We start from the raw sequence: 25,407 nt of genomic DNA on the forward strand, positions 1-25,407 counted from the left end.
CATATTTTTTGTTGGGTTTTAAAGTCAATACAGGTCGTAAACTGTGTTACTATTTAGAAAGAAAAGCCAACATAGGTAATTAGCTGTTTACACAGTATATACTGTAGATGGCTTTGTTATGCACTGTACTAAGTGTTCTTTTTAAATACTTAATTTTGAATATTGAATAGTATTCGAATATACAGTAGCTTCAATTTCCACTTTCATGCATGCTGATCACCATTTACGTAATACATTTTTACAGCCTGTCATAATGGAACATTTGTATTATTTGTTGTAATTTGTTACTTTACAGGTTTTAGTGCGTTTTTTATTCTCAGTAAGTAAAGGATACAGAAAAATTACTTATCACAACTGGCGACACGGCTTTAATGTGGGACAAACCATGTTCACCCTCCTAATGGTAAGAAACAATGTAGCATTGACTTCTCATAATGCTGGTCATATGTACCATGTTTAAACAGGTAACCTTAGGTAATAGATGGCTTAATATGTATAATCCAGTTAAACAGTAACCGTGCCAGATATGTGGATAGTTTGGCAGGGCTTCTAAATGCCTGGACTGGAGCCAAGATACTGTATATAGACCATTACCTAAGGTGCTCCAGCATTCATATCCCCGGGTTCTGATTTACAGTCAAGCAATAAAAATTAGAGACCGGTCCACATCATTCCACCCTACACTGGCTTCATTGTGAGTACACTAGCAGTTAGAGTGCAGTGCTCTTCAGTCAGCAATCACCTATGCTATGATGGTATTGGCCAGATCCTAGTTTGGGCTATAGGGGAGTGTTCAAGTAGATATATGTAGCACTACCCCAACAGGGGCCGCTGACTTTAAATGGTTCTCTCCCAAACAGCACAGAGGCTTCTAGCCACCCAAGCAACAGTCCATTAACTCAGGCTACAATGAATAGTCTAGGGGTTGTCTTTTTTTGCAATTTGTTGCTGGTTGCCCTCTTCAGAGTGGTAAAGTATTACTATGGTAAGACTGTGTAAAAAAATTATTTAAATTTTGTTTTTTTTTACATACTGCCACCAGTCATTGTCCCTGATCACCCCACAACAGGTATATGATGAAACTGTACTGCACTGGTGACAGTATGTAAAAAAAATTGTGGAGAAAACCAATTTTTTTTAATTTCCTCATTTTCTAAAATATTGTGACAAAAAAATTAAAACTTCAGAAAACTCGCCATGCCGCTTACTAAATACCTTGGACTGTCTACTTTCCAAAAAGAGAAATTTGGGGGTATTCACATTGTCCTGGCATTTTTGGACCAGTACTTCAGGATTTATCTATTTTTTGATATATATATAACATCGTTTGTGAACTCAATACCTTTCTTGATTTGGGTTACTTTCACCAAAAAAATGTAGCAGAATAGATTCGGCCTAAATTTATGAAGAACAATTATTTATTTTCAAAATGTTATAACAGAAAATGCATTCTTTTATTTTCAAAAATGGTGGTATTTTTTCATTTGTTTAGCAAAGCTCTATTTGTGTGAAACAAAAGGATAAAATTGTCATGTGGGTGCTGTGCCTTTGCTAAACTACTCAAATGAATCCTCTATCCAATTTCACACAACCTAATGGAATTGATCTGTAGTCTCAAGATAAGAACAAGAAGTGTGTACAAGACACAGGACAGCTCTTAAAATGTTACTAAAGGCATTTTTAAATTATCATTAAAATAATGAACATCTTATACTTATGTGCTCTGTGCCATGGTATAGCATAACGTGTCCCCTATTCTCCTCTTTGATTCATTAAAAAAACAATTGCAATTCATAGACAGCGGCTATACACTGACAAATGGAGCATCTCACAATGGTATAAAGGCTGGACCTTTAGGTGTCTAGCTCTTGGCTATTTTGGGTTTCCCATTTGGATTTATACCATTGTGAGATGCTCCATCAATGTATAGTCGCTGTCTATGAATTGCAATTGTTTTTTAATGAATCTTTGTATAAATAAAGTTTTTTCATTGCTTTTACCTATGTAACAGTTTTTCGAGCCTGTGCCTCCATAGTCCCACTCCAAAGAGGGTTCTTATATTCACTTTACATGGGAATAATGGCTCTTTCCAACACCACACCATACTGTACTTTAAGTTTTTTAGAAGCTGTTCATATATCTGAATTTATTGATTTTATTTCATGTGCATCCTTAACTAAAGCTTATGCACTTTATATTGTATATTTTAATAGCCTAGGACTGTGAAGAGTTTAGTTTAATTAACATTTTACAGATATTAGAATGATGTACTTTTCCAGAATGCATTGCATCGGTCAGATATCAAGACCAAGACACCTTTCTAATCTACAGGGGTCAATTATGTCAGAAAGACTGCACCCACTGAGTCAGCTCCAATGTCATGTGTTTAGAAGTCGATTGAAATGTGTTTAGACCTGTGCAATTGTTTCTGAGGATGTAACTTGCAGTTTCAGCATTCAGTCAGCATAACATCAGCAGTGAACTTCCTTTCAAATCATTGTGGGCCAATTAGCCACAGAACAGCGGTATCATTATCGACTGTCTCTGATAAACACTCGTATCTCCTGGTTTAAACTTCCTGTGTTCATTGCCTTTCAGTTTCTAACAGTCTGTATATACTAGAATAACTAGATGTTCTTTTTTTTTTTCCCAGACAGGAAAGTTAAAGCGTTATTATACAGACCTTGAGGCCATGGCAATGGTGACAGCTGCATTTTGCCATGATATTGACCACAGGGGTACAAATAATCTGTACCAATTAAAGTAAGTTCAAATGTAAAACATGTATTTATTAGATGTTTGCCCAGTCTTACTAAATTATAGTCTTACTCAATATAGTTTTCAAATATCTGTGATTTCAGAGCAAAGTAAAAAAAATGGTAGTACAATCCAAATGAAATAACCTTATGCAAATCCAGGAGTAGGTGTATCCATACTGGAGAGATTATAAACATTAATTCCCCCTACAAGTCTCATTACTCAGCATTGGGTAGGATGTGGCAGTTTTTCATGACTTACTGGCTAATATAAAGTATTAGACATCCATGCCCTACCTTTTCACAATGTGATATCATTCACTTGACTTTATGGTGAACAGTGATATTACGTCTGTCACCAAGCTTTAGATATCCTGTATTCTTCTTAAAAATATAAGAAGAAACTCCCTCAGGCCTAGTCACAACTTCCTTACAGTTATGCTGAGGGAGACTTATGAGGAGAAAAGGGCCAAAGGTCTAAGAGTTCCCGACAGTAACTTAGAAACTTAGCTGAGATTAAAGTTGGATAGAGTAGTAAGGGTCCTTATTGCCGACTGTGTCCTCATTAGGGAGATTTACTCTCTCTAATTGTTCTGATCTCCAATGTCACCAGGAAGGAAAGTGAGACTAAAGTGAGTCACCACTAGAACAGGAATAGAGGGGACATCTTCAAATAGGGATGCTTTTTCCCATGGCAACTGTTTAAGAGGGAATATCACTCACAATCCAAAGACATCCTCTCAATTTCTGTTGATTCTACAGGACAAGAAAGGAAGCAAAATCTCCTTAGTAAGACACATATGGCAAAAAAAAAGCTTATAGGGGTTTTAACCTTCCCCTACTCAATATGAAGTAAAAAAGTTTTGCCTTTAGATATACTGTATTTTAACTATGAAACCAAAACAAGACTATGATTATTAGCCCCCATGCACACTGGACGTTTTTGGAGCTGCTGTTAGCAGCGTCAGACTTTTTTTTTTTGCAGCTGCAGAACGCCCATCCATGTTATTCTATGGCCTCATGCACACATAGAGCTTTTAGGAGCTCCAAGTGGCATAGGCATTTTACAGCTTCAAAAAAACCCCAGGACCTGTGCGTTCTGGAGCTGCAGCGTCAAGCTGTAAAAACGTCTGACACTGCTAAAGGCTGAATAATGTTGCGTAACGAGTGTTAAGCCACGTTATACGTTTTTTTTTCTTCCATTCAAAATTAATGGTTCCCTATGGGAGCCTATTGATTTGAATGGAAGGCGCACCGCAAGTCGGATCAGTATGATCCGACTTGCGGTGCGACTTGCGCTGTGAGAATCTTGAGAGGGAACTCCACGCCAAAATGGGAAAAAAAACGGCGTGGGGTTCTCCCCCAGGCCCTTCGGGTCTGGTATGGAATTTGAGGGTAGCTCCATGCCGAAAAAACGGCGTGGGGTCCCCCCCCAAATCCATATCAGACCCTTATCTGAGCATGCAGCCCGGCAGGCCAGGAAAGGGGAGGGGACGAGCGAGCGGCCCCACCCCCCCTGGACCATGCTAGGCCACACGCCCTCAACATGGGGGGGGGGTGTGGGTGCTTTGGGGCAGGGGGGCTCTGCACCCACCCACCCCAAAGCACCTTGCCCCCATGTTGATGAGGACAAGGGCCTCATCCCCACAACCCTGGCCGGTGGTTGTGGGGGTCTGCGGGCAGGGGGCTCATCGGAATCTGGAAGCCCCCTTTAACAAGGGGGCCCCCCCAGATCCCGGACCCCCTCCCTATGTGAATGGGTATGGGGTACATTGTACCCCTACCCATTCACCCCATAAAAGGCAGTGTATGTAAATAATGACAGGAGACGTTTTGAAAAGTTTATTAAAAATCTTCATCCGGTCTTCTCCTCTCCGCTCTTCTGCCCTTCGCTCTTCTGCCCTCTGCTCTTCTGCCCTCCACTCTTCTGCCCTTTTGCTCTTCTGCTCTTTTGCCTCCTCTGGTCTTCTTCTTCCTCCGGTCCTCCTCTGACGCTGTCCCCGGACATTATGCCGGTCTCTGCAGCTTATTATATAGCCATTAGGGGCGTGGCCTCCCGGGGGACGTCACCGGAGGCCCCGCCCCCTTATGTCACATATGTCGTCGGTGACATAAGGGGGCGGGGTCTCCCGGTGCAATAACGCAAATGGAAAAAGCTACTGAAAGCACGTTTTTACAGCTGCTTTTTCCTGGCGTTAGAAGTGGCTCTGCAGCTCGTTTTTTCTGACACCCAGTGTGCATGAGGGCTTAATATTATACCTAATTTACTTGGTTGTGGACAGGCAGATGCCATCAAGACTGATAGGAAGTGAAAAAATCTGTCCCTCTTGAAATACTGGTTGGATCCAATTTAGAGTAATAGATGAATGCAGTATAGCTACAGGGAAAGCTTGGTTTTGTGCTTAAAAAATGGAATCTATCGGGGTATTAATTCTGAAGCTTGCTTTTATCAGACTATACAGTATATAGACTACTTTAAAAATTGTCAAACAATTCATTATAAGGAGATTAAATTGTTTATATAAAAGAAATTATACAAACAGGGATTTATCCTAAAAGGTAATAGGGGATTACCAACAGGGCATGTAGTTATGCCGCAAGTGTATTTGGACACTCTCAGCGAGCAATTTTGAGCTGTTTAATGGAATGTCCAATTTTACAAAGGCTTCTGAGGCTGAATCTTTTGAAACTTTTTTTCCCATATAGATCCGGACACCCCTTAGCAAAGCTCCATGGGTCATCTATCCTAGAAAGGCACCATTTGGAGTTCAGCAAAACATTGCTGAAAGATGAGGTATAACAGAACATTCTGATGCAAATATGCTGATAGCATGTGTATTAATAATATGTAAAAATACAAAAATGAAATCTGTATTGAAGAAGGGAATACAGTACTACAGATAATATGAGGTTGATAAGAATAAAATATGGAAAAAAGAGGGAATATAGGGACATGCGAAAACAGCAGACTAAATTCTGTTAAAGGCAAAGCCCACTTTTTCTTAGCTAGGAACGCAGAGAGGGATATAACAAGGAAGGTACATGGAGATGTAAGGTGAACATAATTTGAATTTTGCAATTTGGAAAGATTTCAGCACAGAAATCAGGAAAATTTAGCAAAATTGTATTGTAGTAAATAAGTAAGGCTAAAGAAAGTTACTTATGTTGTTTTTAAATGGTGCAAAGGCTAGGCTTCTGAGGTTTAGAAAACCTATTTTTTAACTATCCTGGCCAAGTCTTTTTCCCAAAAATGCTCCTTTGTAGCTAGGAACATGACATTGATTATTGAGGAACAAAGGAGCCCTAACTTTAATCCAAACCTTAAAGTGGGGTACACTTTAAAAGTGGGGCGAATGATCGTCCGATTTTCCTCGTTGTTTCACAGCAAATCGAAACCGATGAATACAAATTTGTACGAAAATTCTTGTACGACAAAGGCTTTTTGTTTGGTTTCTGATCATGCACAGTCTTTTTTTTTTGTATTTTCTTGTATGAAAATCGTACGAACACGGTACACATTTAATGAAAATCGTTTGTTCTGTTCCCGTACGAGAACAATTTTGGAGTTTGTCCCTTCTGGAATTTTCGTATGAAAAGTCAGAATCGGCCGTCGAAAGTCGTGTACACACTATACAAAAATCGCAGGAAAGTTCTTTGGATGAATATTCATGCCCAATTTGGCCCACCTTTTGCAGCTATAACAGCTTCAACTCTTCTGGGAAGGCTGTTCACAAGGTTTAGGAGTGTGTCTATGGGAATGTTTGACCATTCTTCCAGAAGCACATCTGTAAGGTCAGGCACTAATGTTGGACATGAAGGCCTGGCTCACAGTCTCCACTCTAATTCATCCCAAAGGTGTAGATTTAGGTTAACACTATGGTTAGCATTAGAATAAGGGTTCAGGTTAGCTTTGCTTGTCAACAAAACTATTGACCACAAAGAGTGCTGACATTAGGGTTTATTTACTAAAGATGGAGAGTGCAAACATCTGCTTAGAAGCCAATCAGCTTCAAACCTCAGCTTGTTCAATTAGGCTTTGGCAATAAAACCTGGTAGCTGATTGGTTTCTATTCTGAAATGCACCTGATTTTGCACTCTCCAGCATTGGTAAATCAGCCACATTGTGTTCACATGGCTTTGTTTTCCAACAAAACCATTTTAAGCAAATGTTATCTTTTTAGTCTAATTTTAATTACATTTTGGTGCAGGTGAAATCAGTATTTTGCTGAAAAATACATTTCAGCTAAATCATTAGGCTCATACCTAATGGTCAGCCTGAGTGAGAAGGGAATGTAGCAATAAATGAGATTGCATTGTACACAATTCCAGATGTATACCACAGTCAGCTACCTCAGGGAAACTTCAGATTTACAAAATACATTAATCAGTCCCATTTATATCTTAGCCCATATAAATGCTGCATGCATATTACTACATCAGTGCTCAATTTGGATCCCATAGAAATTGATGGTAATATAGAAAAATGCATGCAGGGTTATACAGAAAAACACATTAAACTTCCCATCACTCCAGATTGTAGAAGTGTTACTATTTTATATTTAGGTCCAGAGAAGGTTGGCATTTGCTGAAAGTGGGCATGATATGTTAAACCCTGTGCGGGGTTTGGTCAGACCAGGCTGATTTTAATAAGCCTTTTTTTTTCATCTATTTTTAATGATTAGGAAACGTGGCAATAATATGGATTGATATTTTTTAGTTTTAGTTTAACATGTTCTGTTGTTCACAGCAAATAAACATCTACCAGAACCTGAATAGGAGACAGTATGATCATGCTATTCGTATGATGGATATTGCAATTATTGCCACAGATCTGGCTTTGTACTTCAAGTAAGTTTACCCCATGTAAAATAAACCTCTAAGATTGAACAAACAATTACATTTGATAAAGGACTACTTCCATGAAAATCATAGACAGGGCTTTTTTTTCAGCTGGAACTTGAGTTCCACCACCTCTGGCTCAGGCCCTCTTCTCCATGCTCACCAGTATCACTTGTAAAAACACAGAAGTCCGGCTTCTGTATTTACAAGTGATAGCATGTCTCCCAACAGCTCCCATCTCTGATCTCTTGAGTGGCTCCCACTGAGTTCAGGATGGGGACAAGGGAGATGCAGGTGCCCAGGGTGGAAATGTGGATGCTGACACCCCACTGGATGATTTCCCTGCCAGTGAGAGAGAGGCAGAGCCATCTACAGTGTGCAGGGAGTAACCTGGGTGCTTCAGCTTAATACAGCAAAATAAGTAAGACATGTGGAAGATGGTGGAGCTTTTAAAGAGGGGGGAGAAGATAGGGGCAGTGAAGGGAGGGTTGCATGCCTGAACTCTGCACTCTGTGTGTAGCGCACCCCTGAACTCTACACTCTGTGTGTAGCGCACCCCTGAACTCTGCACTCTGTATGCATCACACTCCTAAATTCTGCACTTTGTGTGTGACACCCCCCCCACCCCAAAAAAAAACAAAAAACTCTGCACTCTGTACGAAATGCATGTCTGGAATTTAGTGTCCCTTTAATACCCCCTCACTGCTAGTGAATTTTGACCACATCCACTATTTGGTGCAGTTTGGAGGATGTGAATGTGTGCGTGTGTGTGTGTGTGTGGGGGGGGGGGGGGGTTAGGGCATCGTGGATCAGTTCCTGCACCTATCTTCTGAGAAAAAGAGCCCTGATCATAGATATCAAATTTTAATAAAACTAAGAGCTTATAATATTCACAATTTTTGAAGGGAGTTACTGTTTCTGTAATTCACAGCTTAAATATGAAATACATAGATGTTACAGTTATACTTCAGCCAAACTGTTTCAGTCATTTTCAATAGGTTTAGAAATTCTGTTGGGTTTTTATTGAGGTCTATAATTCTTTTGGGGACATTTCCCCTCACTTCCCTTCCCAATGACACAACAGGAGGCGGGGGGAATCTCCCAAATAGAGACAGATAAAAATGTCAAGCCTTGTCATGAAAAAGTTAATAAGAAATGGTTTCTATTACTAGTATCACTTTTTTCCTTGTGTATGCCCACATTTGGGTTCATTTCCCCATGGTATTGTGTTTTGCAAGAGTCACATTGGTGAATAAAGGTACAAAACTACAGATTAGCATCTAGTCAGTACTATTTTGCCATAGACAACACCTTTCGGCAAGCTCTGAAACTATAAGCAACAATACACAAGCTGAACAATTCCCTTATGATCCAAACATTAACCACTTGCCGACTGCCGCACGACTATTTACTGCGGCAGTCGGCCTCTCCTGGGCAAAGTGATGTAGGGGTACGTCGCTCGCCCATGAGCCTGTAGGAGGCGAGCGCGCGCCGCCACCGCCGCGCTCCCACCCCCGCTCCTTCCCTACCTAGCCAGTGCATGTGACCAGCGGCTCCGATGTCCGCCGGCCACTTGCGATCTACCACAGGAGAGGGAGAAAGACAGACGGCTGATGTAAACACAGCCGTCTGTCATTCTCCCTGAAGTAATGACAGAGGCTATGCTAACCTTCTATGTAGGATCGTATGTCTCTGTGATTACTTCACTAGCCACGCCCCCTAACCGTTAGAATCGCGCCCGTAGGGATACACTTAACCCGTTGATCACCAATAAAGTTAACCGCTTCCCTGCCAGTGTCATTTTTACTGTAACAGTGCATATTTATAGCACTGATTACTGTAGTAATGTCACTGGTACCCCAAAAGTGTCAAAAATGTCAGTCAGGTGTCCGATCTGTCTGCCGCAATGTCGCAGTCCCGAAAAAAAATTGCAGATTGCCGCCATTACTAGTTAAAAAAAAAACCAATAAAAATGACATAAATCTTTCCGTAGTTAGTAAACGCAATAACCTTTGCGCAAACCAATCAAAATACGCTTATTGCGATTTTGTTTACCAAAAATATGTAGCAGAAAACAAATTGGCCTAAAATGTTAAAAAATTTTGATATTAACATTTTTTTTTGAGAATTTCATATAAAAAAATTAGAAAAATATTGTTAATTTTTCAAAATATTCGCTATTTTTTTGTTTATAACGCAAAAAATAAAAATCGCACAGGTGATCAAATACCACCAAAAGAAAGCTCTGTTTGTGGAAAAACAAAGGACGTCAATTTCATTTGGGTACAGCGTTGCACGACCGCGCAATTGTCCGTTAAATTCACGCAGTGCCGAATCGCAAAATAGGGCCTGGTCATTGAGCAGCCAAATCCTCCGGGCCTAAGTGGTTAACCGCCAATGAAATCAGATAACGTGCTGTTGTCACCAATCCATTGAAACTGACGTGGTTTTATCCTTTCACACAGGAAGAGGGCTATGTTCCAGAAAATAGTGGACCAGTCTAAAACATATGACAATGAGAAAACATGGACGGAGTATCTGATGTTGGAACAGACCCGCAAAGAAATAGTCATGTATGTATAAAAGAGGGATAATTAAATTCTCATTTATGAAATTGTACCATATTTCTCCTCTCCTCTGGAATCTTTTTCCACTCCTTTCTTATCCCTTTCCTGTGCTAAACTTTTTCATGCTCTACCTCCCTAACCCTCTTCTCAACTTCTCCTCCCCCCTTTTCTCTTTTTTTTTAATTTAGTCCTCACCCTATTTATTTTTCCCTGAAGTTACTCCCCGCTCCCGTCTTAGACAACCCATAGTTTCCTCCACAATATAATCCCGCATTTACGCTGAAGACAGGCTTTTATTCCATATCCATGAAAATACAAACTACTCTGAGTACCCAATCAGAGTTAAATAAAGCCCTTGCAGGAGACGCAGTCTTCTTCATGTCTCTCCAATCCTTTTCCACGATCTCTCATACGATACAATATAAACATCCAACTAACAGGTCTCAAATGTTAACATCTGATGTGAGAGATTCAACTATTGATGTGCAATATCTTTGTTCCTGTACCATAAAATGGAATTGAATGTTTCTACTACTGAGATGGAAATACATGTGCGAATATTTATGACTGAAGAATTACAGCAAAACTTTTCCAATGTAAATGTATTTTTTACTTTTGTTCCTTTAAAATGTAAAGATGAGATTAAGTATTTATGAAATGCAAGCAATATACACTGGATGTAAAGTGGGGATGTTGTCCTTAGCAAGCCAGCTAGATTTAATCCCCAAAGCAGAACTTTACCCATAACAACTTGATAAAAAGTAATGTTCTTTAGCAAGGAACATACATTCCACGTTAATAAGTATGCAACCAAAATAAGTGTGTGCTGTAAATTTCCTCAAGCATTGCTCCTGTTTCTTCATGCTGTAGGCTGCCATTTTTTTAAACCCAGAGCCCCTGAACTGCAGTAAATCATAAAATGGAACTAAACCCATCGATTTTACGGTTTCAAAAACAGTTATATTCCTGTAATGCTGGGATTGCTAACTGTCACATTTGCTGGTGTCCTCAATCCAGCTTTCAAATCATCAAATGGCTTGTGTCATATATGATCACATGGGCAGCACCATGGCAGTTACAGATCAAACAGAAGCAGCTCCCTTGGCTGTAAAGGATAGGAGGGTTTAATTCTGCTTTAAGGCTGTCAGCAGATTGGATTCTACAAACTCAGCAGTGCCTAAAAATGCTTAAAAATGAAGAGCAACTGATCATGCGCAGAGCAGGGCAAGACAGTATATTACTGGATTTTAAACATGTAGACACTTATTTGTAATGTTTTTCATTAGCTATACGCTATTGATCTCCAGTCAAGTGCCTGTCCCTAGTCAAAGATAATGTCATCGGTCTGCTGCACGTAGGAGGAAAGATTACCCCAGTCTCCTTTCCCCAAGGGATCAAACTTCAACAAGGTATCTTTGTAGCTAGTCGCAAAGTCAGAGGCTACAGCAAGGGGCTGATCTGTATCAGAAGTGTGAATAAAGCCAACTACCATATAGGCTCTAGGGTTTACATGAGGGAAGACAGCGCAGCGCCTTCTAAGTGCAGCAAGACATTTATTTGCAGTGTGTGCAGCAGTGATACACTCACATTTAGTCGGTGAATAAGATGCAGTAAGTCAAGTAATGTGGATCATCAGGGTCATCACTGGAGCGGGTCCTGGTGGTGTGGGCAGTGGACCCCGGTGAGAGCGCCATGGGGTGGGGGTTCCTCCGTGTGCAGGGGCGGCCTCGGTGGTGTCCGCGGGCTCCCCGTCAGCTGGTGGAACGCTGGCACTCGTGGGTCCTGGGATCCTGACGTCACTCCTGGCGGTGATGCGGGACACTACGGCGACGCGTTATCGGAGCATGCGCTCCTTCTTAAGGCCGTCAGACGCGACAGTGGACAGCTACCCCCGGAACTTTTTGGGGGTCCCCCTACCCCTGGTGTTTCCCTTCCCCCTCCCCCCTCCCCTGGGTCCCCAGGACCAGACTTTATTGAGACCTCTTCTTGCGCCAATCCACCACTAAACCATTGTCTAGGGTTTACATCACTGTGTTGTCTCTGAGTCATTATCTCAGTCCAGGAAGTAGATGTTGATTTTGGGAAATACCTTAACAAACCTGGTGCTATCTGCCTGCAGGTGAAAACATTGCTAGGGGGGAGTACTGACATATCTGCAAGGAGTCATCTATACCTGTAACAAATACATTGATTGTAGTATTTTGTCTCTTTTTTTTGGATGAAGCCTATATACTTCTGGATAGTATTTAATTTTGCTTATCTCTATTGCATCCATGTTCTTGAAGGTTATCACCACCTCATATTTTTAAAAGCCAAACTTAATGTTTACAAGTACATAATATGTAACCATTTTTTTTTTTCTATGTAGGGCAATGATGATGACAGCCTGCGATCTCTCAGCCATTGCAAAGCCATGGGAAATACAGAGCAAGGTATACATCTTTAAAAAATGCCTGCAACTGTTTTAGTCTTCATGTACCCTGGCCTACATTTACCGCAGATGTGGGAAAACGCAAAACGCGTCAAAATCGCGGCATGTTTTTGCTGCGGTTTTGCACCGTTTTGCATTTTTCTGCGGTCAGCAGTCAAAATGATCCTATCCTGAATGCGATTCTTCTGGGTTTCGGTAAAGGAGGTTGAGGCTCATCCAACCAAAGTAGCTCCTAAACTCTGTTTTGGCAAAAAAAAACACCAACAGCTTCCAAACTCAAGTTTAGGAGCTGCCAGTGAAGGCTAGTGTATATAAAGGCTTAGATATGACAGACTATACATATAGTACGAGGAATTTATCAAAACTGGAGGAGTCAGAATCTGGAGCAGCTGTGCATGGCTACCAATCAGCTTCTATCTTTAGCTTGTTCAGTTAAACCTTGAAAATGAAAGTTAGATGCTGATTGGTTGCCATGCACAGCTGCTCCACTTTTGAGAGATTTCCCTCTCTGTATATAAAATGTGAAAAATATAGAGATTATACAATTTATTACCGTTGCCTAAAAAAGTAAAATAAACGTTAGGGCAAATGTAAATGATTTAGGTGCATTTATTTGGGGCATTTAATTACCAGGCATACAAAACTGGACTACAATATGTACTGTTTATGTAATACACAAGATTTTGTTCAATTACTAGACGCACTATAACAATGCAACTGTTTTCTCCAGCTGTCAGAGGACTGTTGTGTTCCCACAGTGGGCAGTTTTTCTGCTGAGTGATTATTACTTCCAAGACATAGACTAATTATGCAGAGTCCACAGAGAGAGTAACATTGCAAGGTCAAGCACATGCTCAGACTGTATTTTTCCATAACATCATAATAGAATTTATATATATATCCACTACTTTACATCTAAAGACGTTTACAGACAGGAAATAACTTTTAATTTAGCTATTTTAAATTGCTGGGATTTTAAATGAGGTGTAAGGGAGGAAAGATAACTTGTCAACAGGTGATGATAGCAGTCCAAAGAGCAGGACGGAGATGAGTCAATAGCATATAGTCAATGTCATTGTAATGGTGGTTGCTAGAAATGGTTGTCACTGTCACCCTTCTGATGCTATGCAGCTACAGTATAAGGAACATGTGAGTGGGTGGTGCATAAGGCTTTGTGAATTATTTAACAAATAAACAGTTTATGTTATTTAACAATGTATTTAACGGTTTAGCTGGAACTGCCCTTTATCTCATTAATTTTTTTTTTTTTTTTGTAGGTTGCATTGTTAGTTGCAGCTGAATTTTGGGAACAAGGTGACTTGGAAAGGACTGTATTACAGCAAAATCCAATTGTAAGTTTAATTTCTGAAGAACTATGACAAAAAAGGGTAAAAAAAAAAAAAAAAAGCTAATTTGTAGCTAAGCTTTTGCAAATAAATTGCCTGCTACCATGATAATGCAAAAGCTTGCATTAGGATGGAGTACAGGATAAAGCTTTTATGTTTATTAGAAGAGAGCGCAAGCTTTTATGTATAAAAAGAAAGTAAAAAAAATGTCTGCATTGCAAAGATGCATTTAATATTGTAGTGATACTCCTGCAGGAGCTGCTTGGCAGATTAAGTTCTCTTTTCTTCTGCCTCAAATCTGAGAACAACTTCAGCCCCACTGACACACCAGGTTAAGCAAATGGATACTATACTGCTACTGGAAGCACAATTATAGATACCCTGCACCCAGTATCAAACAGCAAACATCAGACTGGTTAGTGTTAAATGAATCCAATATGTTATCAAAATTTTCAGTAAACAGCAGTATGCACATAGTTGAGTAAGTAAAGGATTAGGCCAATCACATTTCACTAGACAATATATTCATTAGGCTATAGCAGCACAGAATGGAGTTCTGTGCAGCTAAATTCGAGTAAACTTTTTTATCCACAAAATCAGCAATCAGTAAGGGCATTAGAAAAGAGTAACTGCGATAACTCCTCTGTAAACAGTAGGCTATATGCAATTGAGAGTGTACTCTCAATGAATGGCAGCAATGCAATTTAAGGCTCCCTAAAGAGGTACCTTTTACTATGAACAATAGGCAAAGTTCTCGTGAAGTAGCTATCTAAGTCAGCAGTCGTTAGCCCTAGTTCTTCAGCCTGCTAGTGTTGGGGTCCAATCTTTACAGTGGTGCACTTCTGGATCTGCCTGGAGTGACAGCACAAGGCGGCAAGCTTGTGGCAGGTTCATGTGCACACAGGAACAGCAATGTGTCCATGTCAGTCTCCTCACAGCAAAGAGAAAGTGATATTTAGCCTAAGAAAATACAACTCTCTCTCCCCTTATACCCGGCCCGCATTGGGAATTGTAGTCAAGTGGTCCATAGACCTCCATTGTAAAATATCTTTCCTGAACTTCAGTGTTGTAAACCATCAAGTCACTTGTAAAAGCTGTAAAAGCACTGCAGCACAGTGTCCTAAATTACTCTCTGTCTCTAGCCAAGCAACTGGTTACAATATAGTAGTGAATGCAGCAATATTATGCACTTAGAGGCAGCAACCAATCCAATTTCAGTTTTCATTGTATAGCGTAGACCAAGGGTCTTCAAACTATGACCTACAGGCCACATCAGGCCCTCTACAAATGTTTTTCTGGCGCACAGCAATTATCTGTGAAAGTACCCTGGTTGGCTGGCAGTGCTCTGTGTATTGTAATATGGAGGCTGGTGCATCCACTGCCAGCCAGCCTGCCATGACCATCCCCCAGGCCCCCTGATGGGCACTCATATGTTTAAATGTAACCCTTGTACTGAAAAGTTTGTAAACCCCTAGTATAGATAGACCAATAAAAGCTGTTTTGTAAATGGGTATTGTGGGCCTCTCTGCATTATTGATGGATTACATTTCAAAAGTAAAATGGTAGAGTGAAATATTTATAATTTAGAGAAAATTGTGAAATATTCATATTTCATAGTATGATTTATTATTTTGTTATAGCCAATGATGGACAGGAACAAAGCTGATGAGCTTCCAAAGCTGCAGTGTGGTTTCATTGATTTTGTCTGCACGTTCGTATATAAGGTACGTCTTTTATATTGTGGTATGCTATAATTTGACAACACACAATAACAGATACAGCAGGTGCCCTGTATCTGAATAAGAATAAAAAAATGTGCAGGTTACCAGAGGGACTGTCTTTTTGTATATTGCAAAAAGGGTTTTTTAAAGACAGGGTCTAATCACAGGTTGACATGGCCATCAAAATCAAGAATTATTGGGCATTTTAGGTATACCTACATTAGTAATGTATACATTTTGTTTTTCTCACAACGACTTTACAGACCTCTGTTTTTTTTTTTTTTTTTTTATCAAATTGGTTGATTTATTGCTAACAAAACCTGCTCCAGCAGAGGAAAAATTAGATATTCCCTGGATCAACCTTTGCCAGCTTTACAAAATCCCTTTCCAGCATAATGGTATCATATCATAATTCCATAAAAGTTTGTGACATTTACTAGTGTTTTTAAAATGTAAAACATATGCTAGGATACAGTAAAAAATAATAATAATATTAATAATAATAATAATAATAATCCCCATGTTTTGTTTCTTTAAAAATGCTGCAAGTACAGAAAAATGTGACCTCCTAACCTTGCCTCTACTACACTGATATCCTTTTATTCAGCCCTGCATGAATTATTCTCTGCGGACTACAGAACATCTCCTCATACATTATGGAACTGAGGAGAGGCAGGGCTGGCAACATTGCTTGGCATTTCAGTTAAGAATAAGCAGCCTTTTTAGCTCACTACAGGAAGTTAAGAGCTAACAGGATTTTATGGCAGGATAATTTTTTTTTCTGCACATAAAGTAGTATACTTCTCTACTCCCTTATTCCAATTCCCTCCCTTCCACCTGCCATGAGCCACATATTTACCAGAATCTTGCAGTCGTAGCCCTATGCCTTGTTTACATCCTTTGCATTGGTTTCGAGCTGGATCTCCCCATATTTTGGTCATGCCCCCCCCACCCCCCCCCAGGACAATTGGCGTCAGCGGGGCGAACCCTATAATAAGGCAGTGATGCCTTATTCCAATCACCACTATGCACAATTCCACAAGGATAAAATGTGTTCGCACCCCCAGATCAGACAGGCTAGATTCACATTGGCCATCTTCTGATTGTCTCCAGCTTCAAAAGATGGCCCTTTTAAAGGTCTATATATATATATATATATATATATATATATGGCCTGCAGGATGTAAGCAGTGCAGCTGACAAAGAATCCGGGATTTATTTAGTTTTCAACTGAACTGAGGAGTGTGGGTTACCTTACTTTAGGCAGGGTGTAGTGGGCAGGCATTGTTGCCGTACCTTCTGTAAAAGCCTAACTAAAATTTAAATAAAATATTCATATAGGTCGTGTCTACATCAAAATTCTATTTTTTTCCTTACATTGTTATACAATAGCATAAGGGCAGTTATTCACCAACCTATAACTTGGTGTTTGTATTACCACAGGAGTTTTCAAGATTTCACCCAGAGATCCAGCCAATGTATGATAGGATTTTGAACAATAAAAAAGAATGGAAAGCTTTGGCTGATGAATATGAGGCAAAAATGAAAGCTTTGGAAGAGGAAAAGCAAAAGAAACTAGGCATTCAGCCTGCAAAACCAGGTATGGGGGAGTTTACCCTAGTATCTTAGAAAAAAGTATCTTATTACATCTATTATATCATTAAGACAAGCCCAAAAATCTCCTATTCTTGAGGCTCTATTTAACTGGATCTGGAGTACCATAATTTAAGATGTTATTGTGTATCAGTAAGAGAAGTCTGATAATTGAATGATATTCAGATCATGCCGAATACAATGACTCATCTCTCCATAGATATGTTTGTAATTGCTTGCCTATGCCTATACAATCATAAGGAATGTTTGAAGTTTTGTACATACAGTATCTCACATTTTTGTAAATAATTTATTATATCTTTTTATGTTACAACACTGTAGATATGACACTTTGCTGCAATGTAAAGTAGTGAGTGAACAGCTTGTAGTACAGTGTAAACTTGCTGTCCATTCAAAATAACTCAACACACAGCCATTCATTTCTAAACCGCTGGCAACAAAAGTGAGTACACCCCTAAGTTAAACTGCCTTAACCCTCTTGGGCATGGAGTTCACCAGAGCTTCATAGTTTGCCATTGGAGTCCGCTTCCACTCCTCCATGACGACATCACGGAGCTGGTTGATGTTAGAGACCTTACGCTCCTACACCTTCCGTTTGAGGCTGCCCCACAGATGCTCAATAGGGTTTAGATCTAGAGACATGCTTGGCCAGTCATCACCTTTACCCTCAGCTTCTTTAGCAAGACAGTGGTCGTTTTGGAGGTGTGTTTGGGCTCGTTATCTTGTTGGAATACTGCCCTGAGGTCCAGTCTCTGAAGGGAGGGGATCATGCTCTGCTTCAGTATGTCACAGTACATGTTGGCATTCATGGTTTCCTCAATGAACTGTAGCTCCCCAGTGCCGGCAGCACTAATGCAGCCCCAGACCATGACACCCCCACCACCATGTTTGACTGTAAGCAAGACATACTAGTTTTTGTACTCCTCACCTGGTTGCCGCCACATGCGCTTGACACCATATGAACCAAATAAGTTTATCTCGGTCTCATTAGACCACCGGACATGGTTCCAGTAATCCATGTCCTTAGTCTGCTTGTCTTCAGCAAACTGTTTGTGGGCTTTCTTGTGCATCATCTTTAGAAGAGGCTTCCTTCTGGGACAACAGCCATGCAGACCTATTTAATGCAGTGTGAGGCATATGGTCTGAGCACTGACAGACTGCCCCCCTGTCACGTACCTGATCCAAAGCCGGAGTGTAGAGAGGGCTCCCCCTTGCGGCTAGGTGCAGAGCACCCCTGGAAGTGGGACAGGGAGTGCTGTGCCCGAAGTAGCACGGGTTGCTGGTTGGGATGACCAGATGGAAGCAGGAACAAAGCTTGTTGTGAAGTTCCAAGCAGGTCCGGAACACTTTGGCAAGCCAGGCAGTAGCAAGGTGCAAACAGGAACAGACTGGGAGAATGCTGGAGAGAAGTCAGGAGCCAAGCCGAGGTCAAGTATTGGAGAAGACAACAGGAATCCAAGAGTAAGCCAAGGGGTCAGGAGCCAGGAGTAACAACGTCAAACAGTCCGGGTCGGCAACAGGAAATCAAGATCAGCAGGTTTACAAGGCACAGGGAACACAGAAGGCTGTTGATCATCCAGCAACTAGTTGTTGTGATTGCTGGCTTTAAATAGGCCATTTGGCGCCAAGCGCCATTACGCACTTGCATATGCGCGTGCATATTGGCGCACACACATTCCGGACTGCGTTTGCCCGTGATTGGGCGTGCATGCATATTCGCGCCAATGCGCGACTTCGCTGATTGGCCAAGATGTTGGCAGTACCCTGACACCCCCACCCCTTCAACCTCTGCAGCAATGCTGGCAGCACTCATACATCTATTTCCTAAAGACAATCTCTGGATATGGCGCTGAGCACGTGCACTCAACTCCTTTGGTCGACCATGGCGAGGCCTGTTCTGAGTGGAACCTGTCCTGTTAAACCACTGTGTGTTCTTGGCCACCGTGCTGCAGCTTAGTTTCAGGGTCTTGGAAATCTTCCTATAGCCTAGGCCATCTTTATGTAAAGCAAGAAAGACAGCCTAAAAGAAAACACATTCAGATGTTCTTTCTATTTAACAAACCCATCATTTTTTATGACATCAGTGTTATGATTGCACCTTGTGTTAAATGTTTTTTTGGGAAAATATTGATAGCATAAACTGGAAAAGAGAAGATATAAATGTTTAAAAATGCATAAACTTGGCTTTATGCTACTGAGTTCCCTTTAAATGATAGTTTTATACTACACAAGACATACTTATCATCTTCTTGTCTTTTGCAGCCCCAGCCACTACAGGAAAAGAAAATGGTGGAAACGTCCCAGTAGGCGATCAAGCACCTCAGTCCAAAAGCTGTTCTATCTTATGAGATTGTAAATATTTTCTTTCTTTTTCACCTGTTTTTGGTAGGTTATTGTTGCATTCAAATATCATGCTAGACCTAGGAACTGTGAAGCATACTTTGCAATTTGTATAAAAAGATGACATTAAATATAACCCATATGTGAAAATATCTCATTTTGCAGTTGAATGTCACATATGTTTGCCTCAAATACTGTGTATTCTTGCTGACTGAAATAAACTATATAGTTGCAATCAGTGCAGTATGGAGTAAAGAGATAGTCCTATGTATTACGTTTGACTGCTGTCAGCATTTCTGGTGGAGCAGCAGCCATATTGGCTGCATTAGGTGAACACCTATCCAATATCTTTTTCGAGAATAGTTAAAACCTCTGTCAGGGGTCATCAAAAAATGAAATTTTTGAACCTCTGTCAAAAATCAAATTTTTGTCCTAGTCACCATTTTCATGGCTCAGAGGAAGATCTATTAATTTATTGCATTCAACATCACAGGTGTAAAGGGGATATTCTCCAATTGGAAAATTTGTTCTGTGGATAGCTGTCAAGGGTGGAATCTGCCCTCAATTTTGAACAGGATTCAATAGGGTCATGGATAGCCTTGAAAACCTGGCAGAGATTCTAAACCCTCCATTCTCCAACACTCCACAGACTAAAATCCAAGTTTTGGTTGGAGGTTGGTTCTGCTTTAACCACTTAAGCCCCCGGAAAATTTTACCCTCTTCCTGGCCAGGGCCTATTTTGCGATTCGGCACTGCGTGACTTTAACGGACAATTGCACGGTCGTGCGACGCTGTACCTAAACAAATTTGACGTACGTTTTTTCCCACAAACAGAGCTTTCTTTTGTTGGTATTTGATCACCTGTGCGATTTTTTGATCATGCGCTATAAACAAAAAAAGACCGACAATATGAAATTCCCCAAAAGAAAAATGTAAAAATCAAAATTTTTTAACATTTTTGGCCAATTTGTTTTCTGCTACATATGCTTGGTAAAAAAAATCACAATAAGCGTATTTTGATTGGTTTGCGCAAAAGTTATTGCGTTTACTAACTAATGGAAAGATTTTTGTCATTTTTGTTGGTTTTTTTTTAACGAGTAATGGCGGCGATCTGCGATTTTTTTTGCGGGACTGCGACATTGCGGCAGACAGATCGGACCCTTGACTGACATTTTTGACACTTTTGGGGGTACCAGTGACATTACTACAGTAATCAGTGCTATACATATGCACTGTTACTGTAAAAATGACACTGGGAGGGAAGGGGTTAACTTTATTGGGGAAGGAGGGGTTAAGTGTGTCCCTAGGGGCGTGATTCTTACTGTGATTGGATGTGGCTACTGGTGTAAGAACAGAGATCAACAGTCCTACATAGTAGAACCGTATGATGTCCATTTTTACACAGGGAAGAATGACAGGCGGCTTTGTTTACATTAGCTGCCTGCCTTTCTCCCTTCACGGCGGGCGTTCGCGAGTGACCGGCAGACATTGGGTCCGCCGGTCACACGCACGGACTTGTTAGGGAAGAGCCGGGGTGGGAGCGCGCCTCCGGGGGCGCGCGCTCGCCCGCTATTGGCTCACAAGCTAGTGACAGGCTAGTGACGTACCGATACGTCACTTTGCCTGGCCGGGGCTGACCGCCGCAGTATGTACTTGCGGCGGTCGGCAAGCGATTAAAATTTGTTTTCACCATCTAACCAGCAAGAATTAATAACAGTTGTTTGTGTTATCCTTAAAAAAAGTATTTTTGAATTCAGAGTCATTCAGAGTACAAAGGACTTAATTGGAGGTTTATTGTATGTTCTTCGGCAGATTACGCTCTCAGTCTCCTTTTTGTCTGACACTCCCTTTACTCTTTTTGCCTTTGCAGCGTAAGGAAGCATACGAGTCGCATTTCAGGGCTGTAGCCCATCTTCAGTGTTGCTTGTAGGAGGCAGACACCAAGGGAGGTGGGAGCTGGGTCTTTCTTCAGCTTGAGGCCTAGCATAACCCACCTCAGCTAACCCCTTTGCCTAGCTGTGTCTGAAATAGAAAATATTTTAGCCCTGTGACTACGTCATGGGGCTGAAAAGGAAAAAAAAAGCTAAGGAAGCATGTAAGTGAAAAAAAATTGTATTATTATTCTAAGACAACCTTTTGCAACCAAGGTTCCCTCAGGTTCCTTCAGAGGTTTCCAGGGGTTCCTTAAACAATTTTTGACCCTTAAGATAAGGAACCACTGACACCAATAATCTTCTATGCATTCTGCAAGAGAGATATTCTCCCCTTTGACCACAAATGTAAGAAACATTCTCCCCAGTGACAGACTTACTTTATTAATACTTTATTTAGAAGTAAAATGAAGCAAAAACTCAAACAGAATCCATCCAATTTGCAATGATTGCAGATAAATTGCTTTGTTTCAGTCAAAGAGAGTAGCCTCAAATGTGAAACCATAAATGTTGTTGATGATTACAACGCTGTGATTGTAATATGCATGCAGTTATGCTCTGTGTCATAAAAGCTGACATTTTTAAGTGGATTTAGTATGAACCTTTTGGAAATTGTGTTATTATGTATTCTCGTGAATAAACAATGATCAGCCCTTTCTATGTAAATAAAAGTCTGATCTATCCACAATCAGCCAAGAAATCTTATGTAAATCAATATTCATTTAATGTGTGTGCAGTCTTTATAAGAAAAAAATTATATATTACTATATTGTAATAGGCTAGAATAAGGCAAGAGCACAGCTGAATGTTGCTATATATTTATATACAGTATATTACCAAAAGTATTGAGGCGCCTGCCTTTTCACGCACATGAACATTAATGGCATCCCAGACCATGAGGTTCAATATTAAGTAGGCCCACCCTTTGCAGCTATAACAGCTTCAACTCTTCTGGGAAGGCTGTCCTCAAGGTTTAGGAGTGTGTCTATGGGAATGTTTGACCATTCTTCCAGAAGCACATTTGTGAGGTCAGGCACTAATGTTGGACGAGAAGGCCTGGCTCGCAGTCTCCACTCTAATTCATCCCAAAGGTATTCTATCAGGTTGAGGTCAGGATTCTGTGCAGGCCAGTCAAGTTCCTCCACCCCAAACGCACTCATCGATGTCTTTATGGACCTTGCTTTGTGCACTGGTATGCATTCATGTTGGAACAAGAAGGGGCCATCCCCAAACTGTTCCCACAAAGTTGGGAGCATGAAATTGTCTAAAATGTCTTGGTATGCTGACGCCTTAAGAGTTCCCTTCACTGGAACTAAGGGGCCAAGCCCAACCCTTGAAAAATAACCCCACACTATAATCTCCCCTCCACCAAATGATTTGGAATCGTGCACAAAGCAAAGTCCATAAAGACATGGGTGAGCAAGTTTGGGGTGGAGGAACTCGACTGGCCAGCACAGAGTCCTGACCTCAACCTGATAGAATACCTTTGGGATGAATTAGAGCAGAGACTGCAAGTCAGGCCTTCTTGTCCTTATCAGTGCCTGACCTTTACAAATGCTCTTCTGGAAGAATGGTCAAACATTACCGTAGACACACTCCTAAACTTTGTGGACAGCCTTCCCAGAAGAGTTGAAGCTGTTATAGCTGGAAAGGCTGGGCCAACTCAATATTGAACCCTATGGACTAAGACTGGGATGCCATTAAAGTTAATGTGCATGTAAAGGCAGGCATCTCAATACTTTTGGTAATATAGTATATATATATACAGTATATATATATATTTTTTTTTTGTATATATGAGATGCAGGCCGTACATTCATTGCATTGCCAGGTTGTACTTCCCAGGTCATTTATAGGTAATTGTAGTATTGTTCCAGTATAACCTGAGCAAGAACTTGAAGTACATGGAACTGAGTGACGTCAACAGTTTAAACAGTTTAAATGAGGTTTTGAGCCTTATAAAGGAAAACATAACACAGATGGGTAGAGTTTAATGGTTACTTGTGATGGTGTGTTTAATTGATATTTTTTTATCTATGTGCATTGTGAATGCATGAGAAAAGTAGTAGTTGGTTATTTTAGGTCCCAGCTCTCTGTAGTAGTAAGCTTGATTACGGAACTGAGGTGGCTTTACTATTTTGTGAATGGGCAATCTAAGCTCCTTTATAATCAATTAAAATGTGAAATACTTGGGCCTTTAGAAAAATGGAATCAGTCAACATCATCAGGAAATTTATATACCTGCTTCTGTTCTTATTACAATTCTTATAACGGATATGAAACATTTTCAAACATTTTCTCTGTAAGACCCATGTAACATTCTTTGTTTTAGCTCCTCTACCTTAACTTTCATACACCTATTAGAATGAGCTAATGTTTGAATTAGTGTATATTTCCATACTGCTCCATACTATGATACCTAAGGCACGCCTACAAGGGGGTGCAGCTGCTCCTGGGCTTTCAAGGTTTTGGAGACCAAACTTCTTCACTCAAATAGAGCCTTCTTTTGGTGATATTTAATCACATAATGGGTTTATTATGTTTTACTAAAAAAAAACTAAAAAAAGACCAAAAATCTGGGGGAAAAGAAGTAAGTAATTTTTCTCCTACACTGATGTGCACTGAAGGTTACTGATGGGGTGGCACTGATAAGGAGGCACTAGCACTAATATGCAGCACTGATGGGCACTGAAAGGCAGCATTGATTAGCATAACTTATGGGCACTGATAGGTGGCACTGATAGCTGGCACTTATGGGCAATGATAGGTGGCACCAAAGGGCACAGACTGGTGTCACTGATTGGGCACTGTTAGGGCATTGTAATCAGGGCACTGATCATCAGTGCCCTGATTACCTTTAAAAGTCTTCCCTGTGAGGAGATGCTGCTTATCAGCATTCCTCCCCTCACACTCTGTTGGTGTGAGAGAGGAAAAGCCGATAAACCGCACTTCCTTGTTTACATATGATCGGCTGTGACTGGACACAGCCGATCACATGGGTAAAGAGCCATCGCTGTGGCATTTGCCGAGATCACGGCTAAACTGGACCTTGTCCCAGAACGAGAGCTGCACCGCTCTGCTATCATTTGACACTGGGCGGGGGCAAGTAGTTAAATATGCAGCATGCAGGAATTTTGATGTACTTTCATAGAAACGCAGGTCCTAAAATAATTCATTAGGAGTGTTCTATTGACCTTGTGTAAACTGCTCATAAAATGACACTGGCCAAACTGCAGCACATTGATGTGAGTCCACTATTAGACCCCTTTCACATGAGTGGACCGATTGGGTCAGCCCTTCAGTTTTTCGGGCAGACTCGATTGGACCATCCATTCTCCTCTATAAAGCAGCAGGTGTAAACAGACATGTTCCCGTTTACAACCGCCTACATCCAATCTGTTCCGCATCTGCCTGGTGGATTGGATTGAATGGCAGGCGGGTGTAAACGAACAGGTGGTCAGTTTACATCAAACCGCCTATAGAGGAGAACAGTCTGTGTCTGTGTCTTCTATACAAAAGCATAGCGGACACGGACCTGTCATCTGGCTGCTCGGCTGGGATCAGCGGACAGATTCCCTTCTGAGCAGGTTGACTCCTGGCAGAGCCCGACCCATGAAAAAGGGGCCTTAGGAATAAAAAAAGAGTAGTTCATGTGCTCATGAAGGAGTGCAGAGAAAGTGCTAAGCCTACACTATAGGGACAGGACAGTTAGAGGAGTAAAATGGGATGGAAGGTGTGTCAGACATATCGGAGTGTGGAATGTCCAGATCTGAAACCGAAGGCTGCAGGGACATGTGTAGTGCAGATTTATGAGGAGTAAAGCAGATAGGAGAACGAGAAGAGATACAGTTAATAGGAAAAA

The 25,407-nt window shown here is 40.9% G+C and overlaps 1 protein-coding gene across 1 annotated transcript in view; it reads left to right on the forward strand.

Annotated features, from left to right (window-relative positions):
* PDE6A (phosphodiesterase 6A) overlaps positions 1-19,866 on the forward strand; it is a 133,950-nt gene extending 114,084 nt beyond the window's left edge. Inside the window, exons 13-22 of the mRNA XM_082257028.1 lie at positions 296-403; positions 2,654-2,763; positions 5,463-5,550; positions 7,504-7,604; positions 10,061-10,168; positions 12,531-12,594; positions 13,871-13,945; positions 15,580-15,663; positions 17,104-17,260; positions 19,537-19,866. Of these exons, the coding sequence (XP_082113154.1) occupies positions 296-403; positions 2,654-2,763; positions 5,463-5,550; positions 7,504-7,604; positions 10,061-10,168; positions 12,531-12,594; positions 13,871-13,945; positions 15,580-15,663; positions 17,104-17,260; positions 19,537-19,622 (981 nt within the window). The 3' untranslated portion in view covers positions 19,623-19,866. The remainder of the gene's footprint in view (positions 1-295; positions 404-2,653; positions 2,764-5,462; positions 5,551-7,503; positions 7,605-10,060; positions 10,169-12,530; positions 12,595-13,870; positions 13,946-15,579; positions 15,664-17,103; positions 17,261-19,536) is intronic.
* Positions 19,867-25,407: the final 5,541 nt, after the last annotated feature.

Source organism: Pelophylax lessonae (genome assembly GCF_965119305.1).
Source record: "Pelophylax lessonae genome assembly, chromosome: 4".
In the NCBI taxonomy this organism is placed as follows: Eukaryota; Metazoa; Chordata; class Amphibia; order Anura; family Ranidae; genus Pelophylax; species Pelophylax lessonae.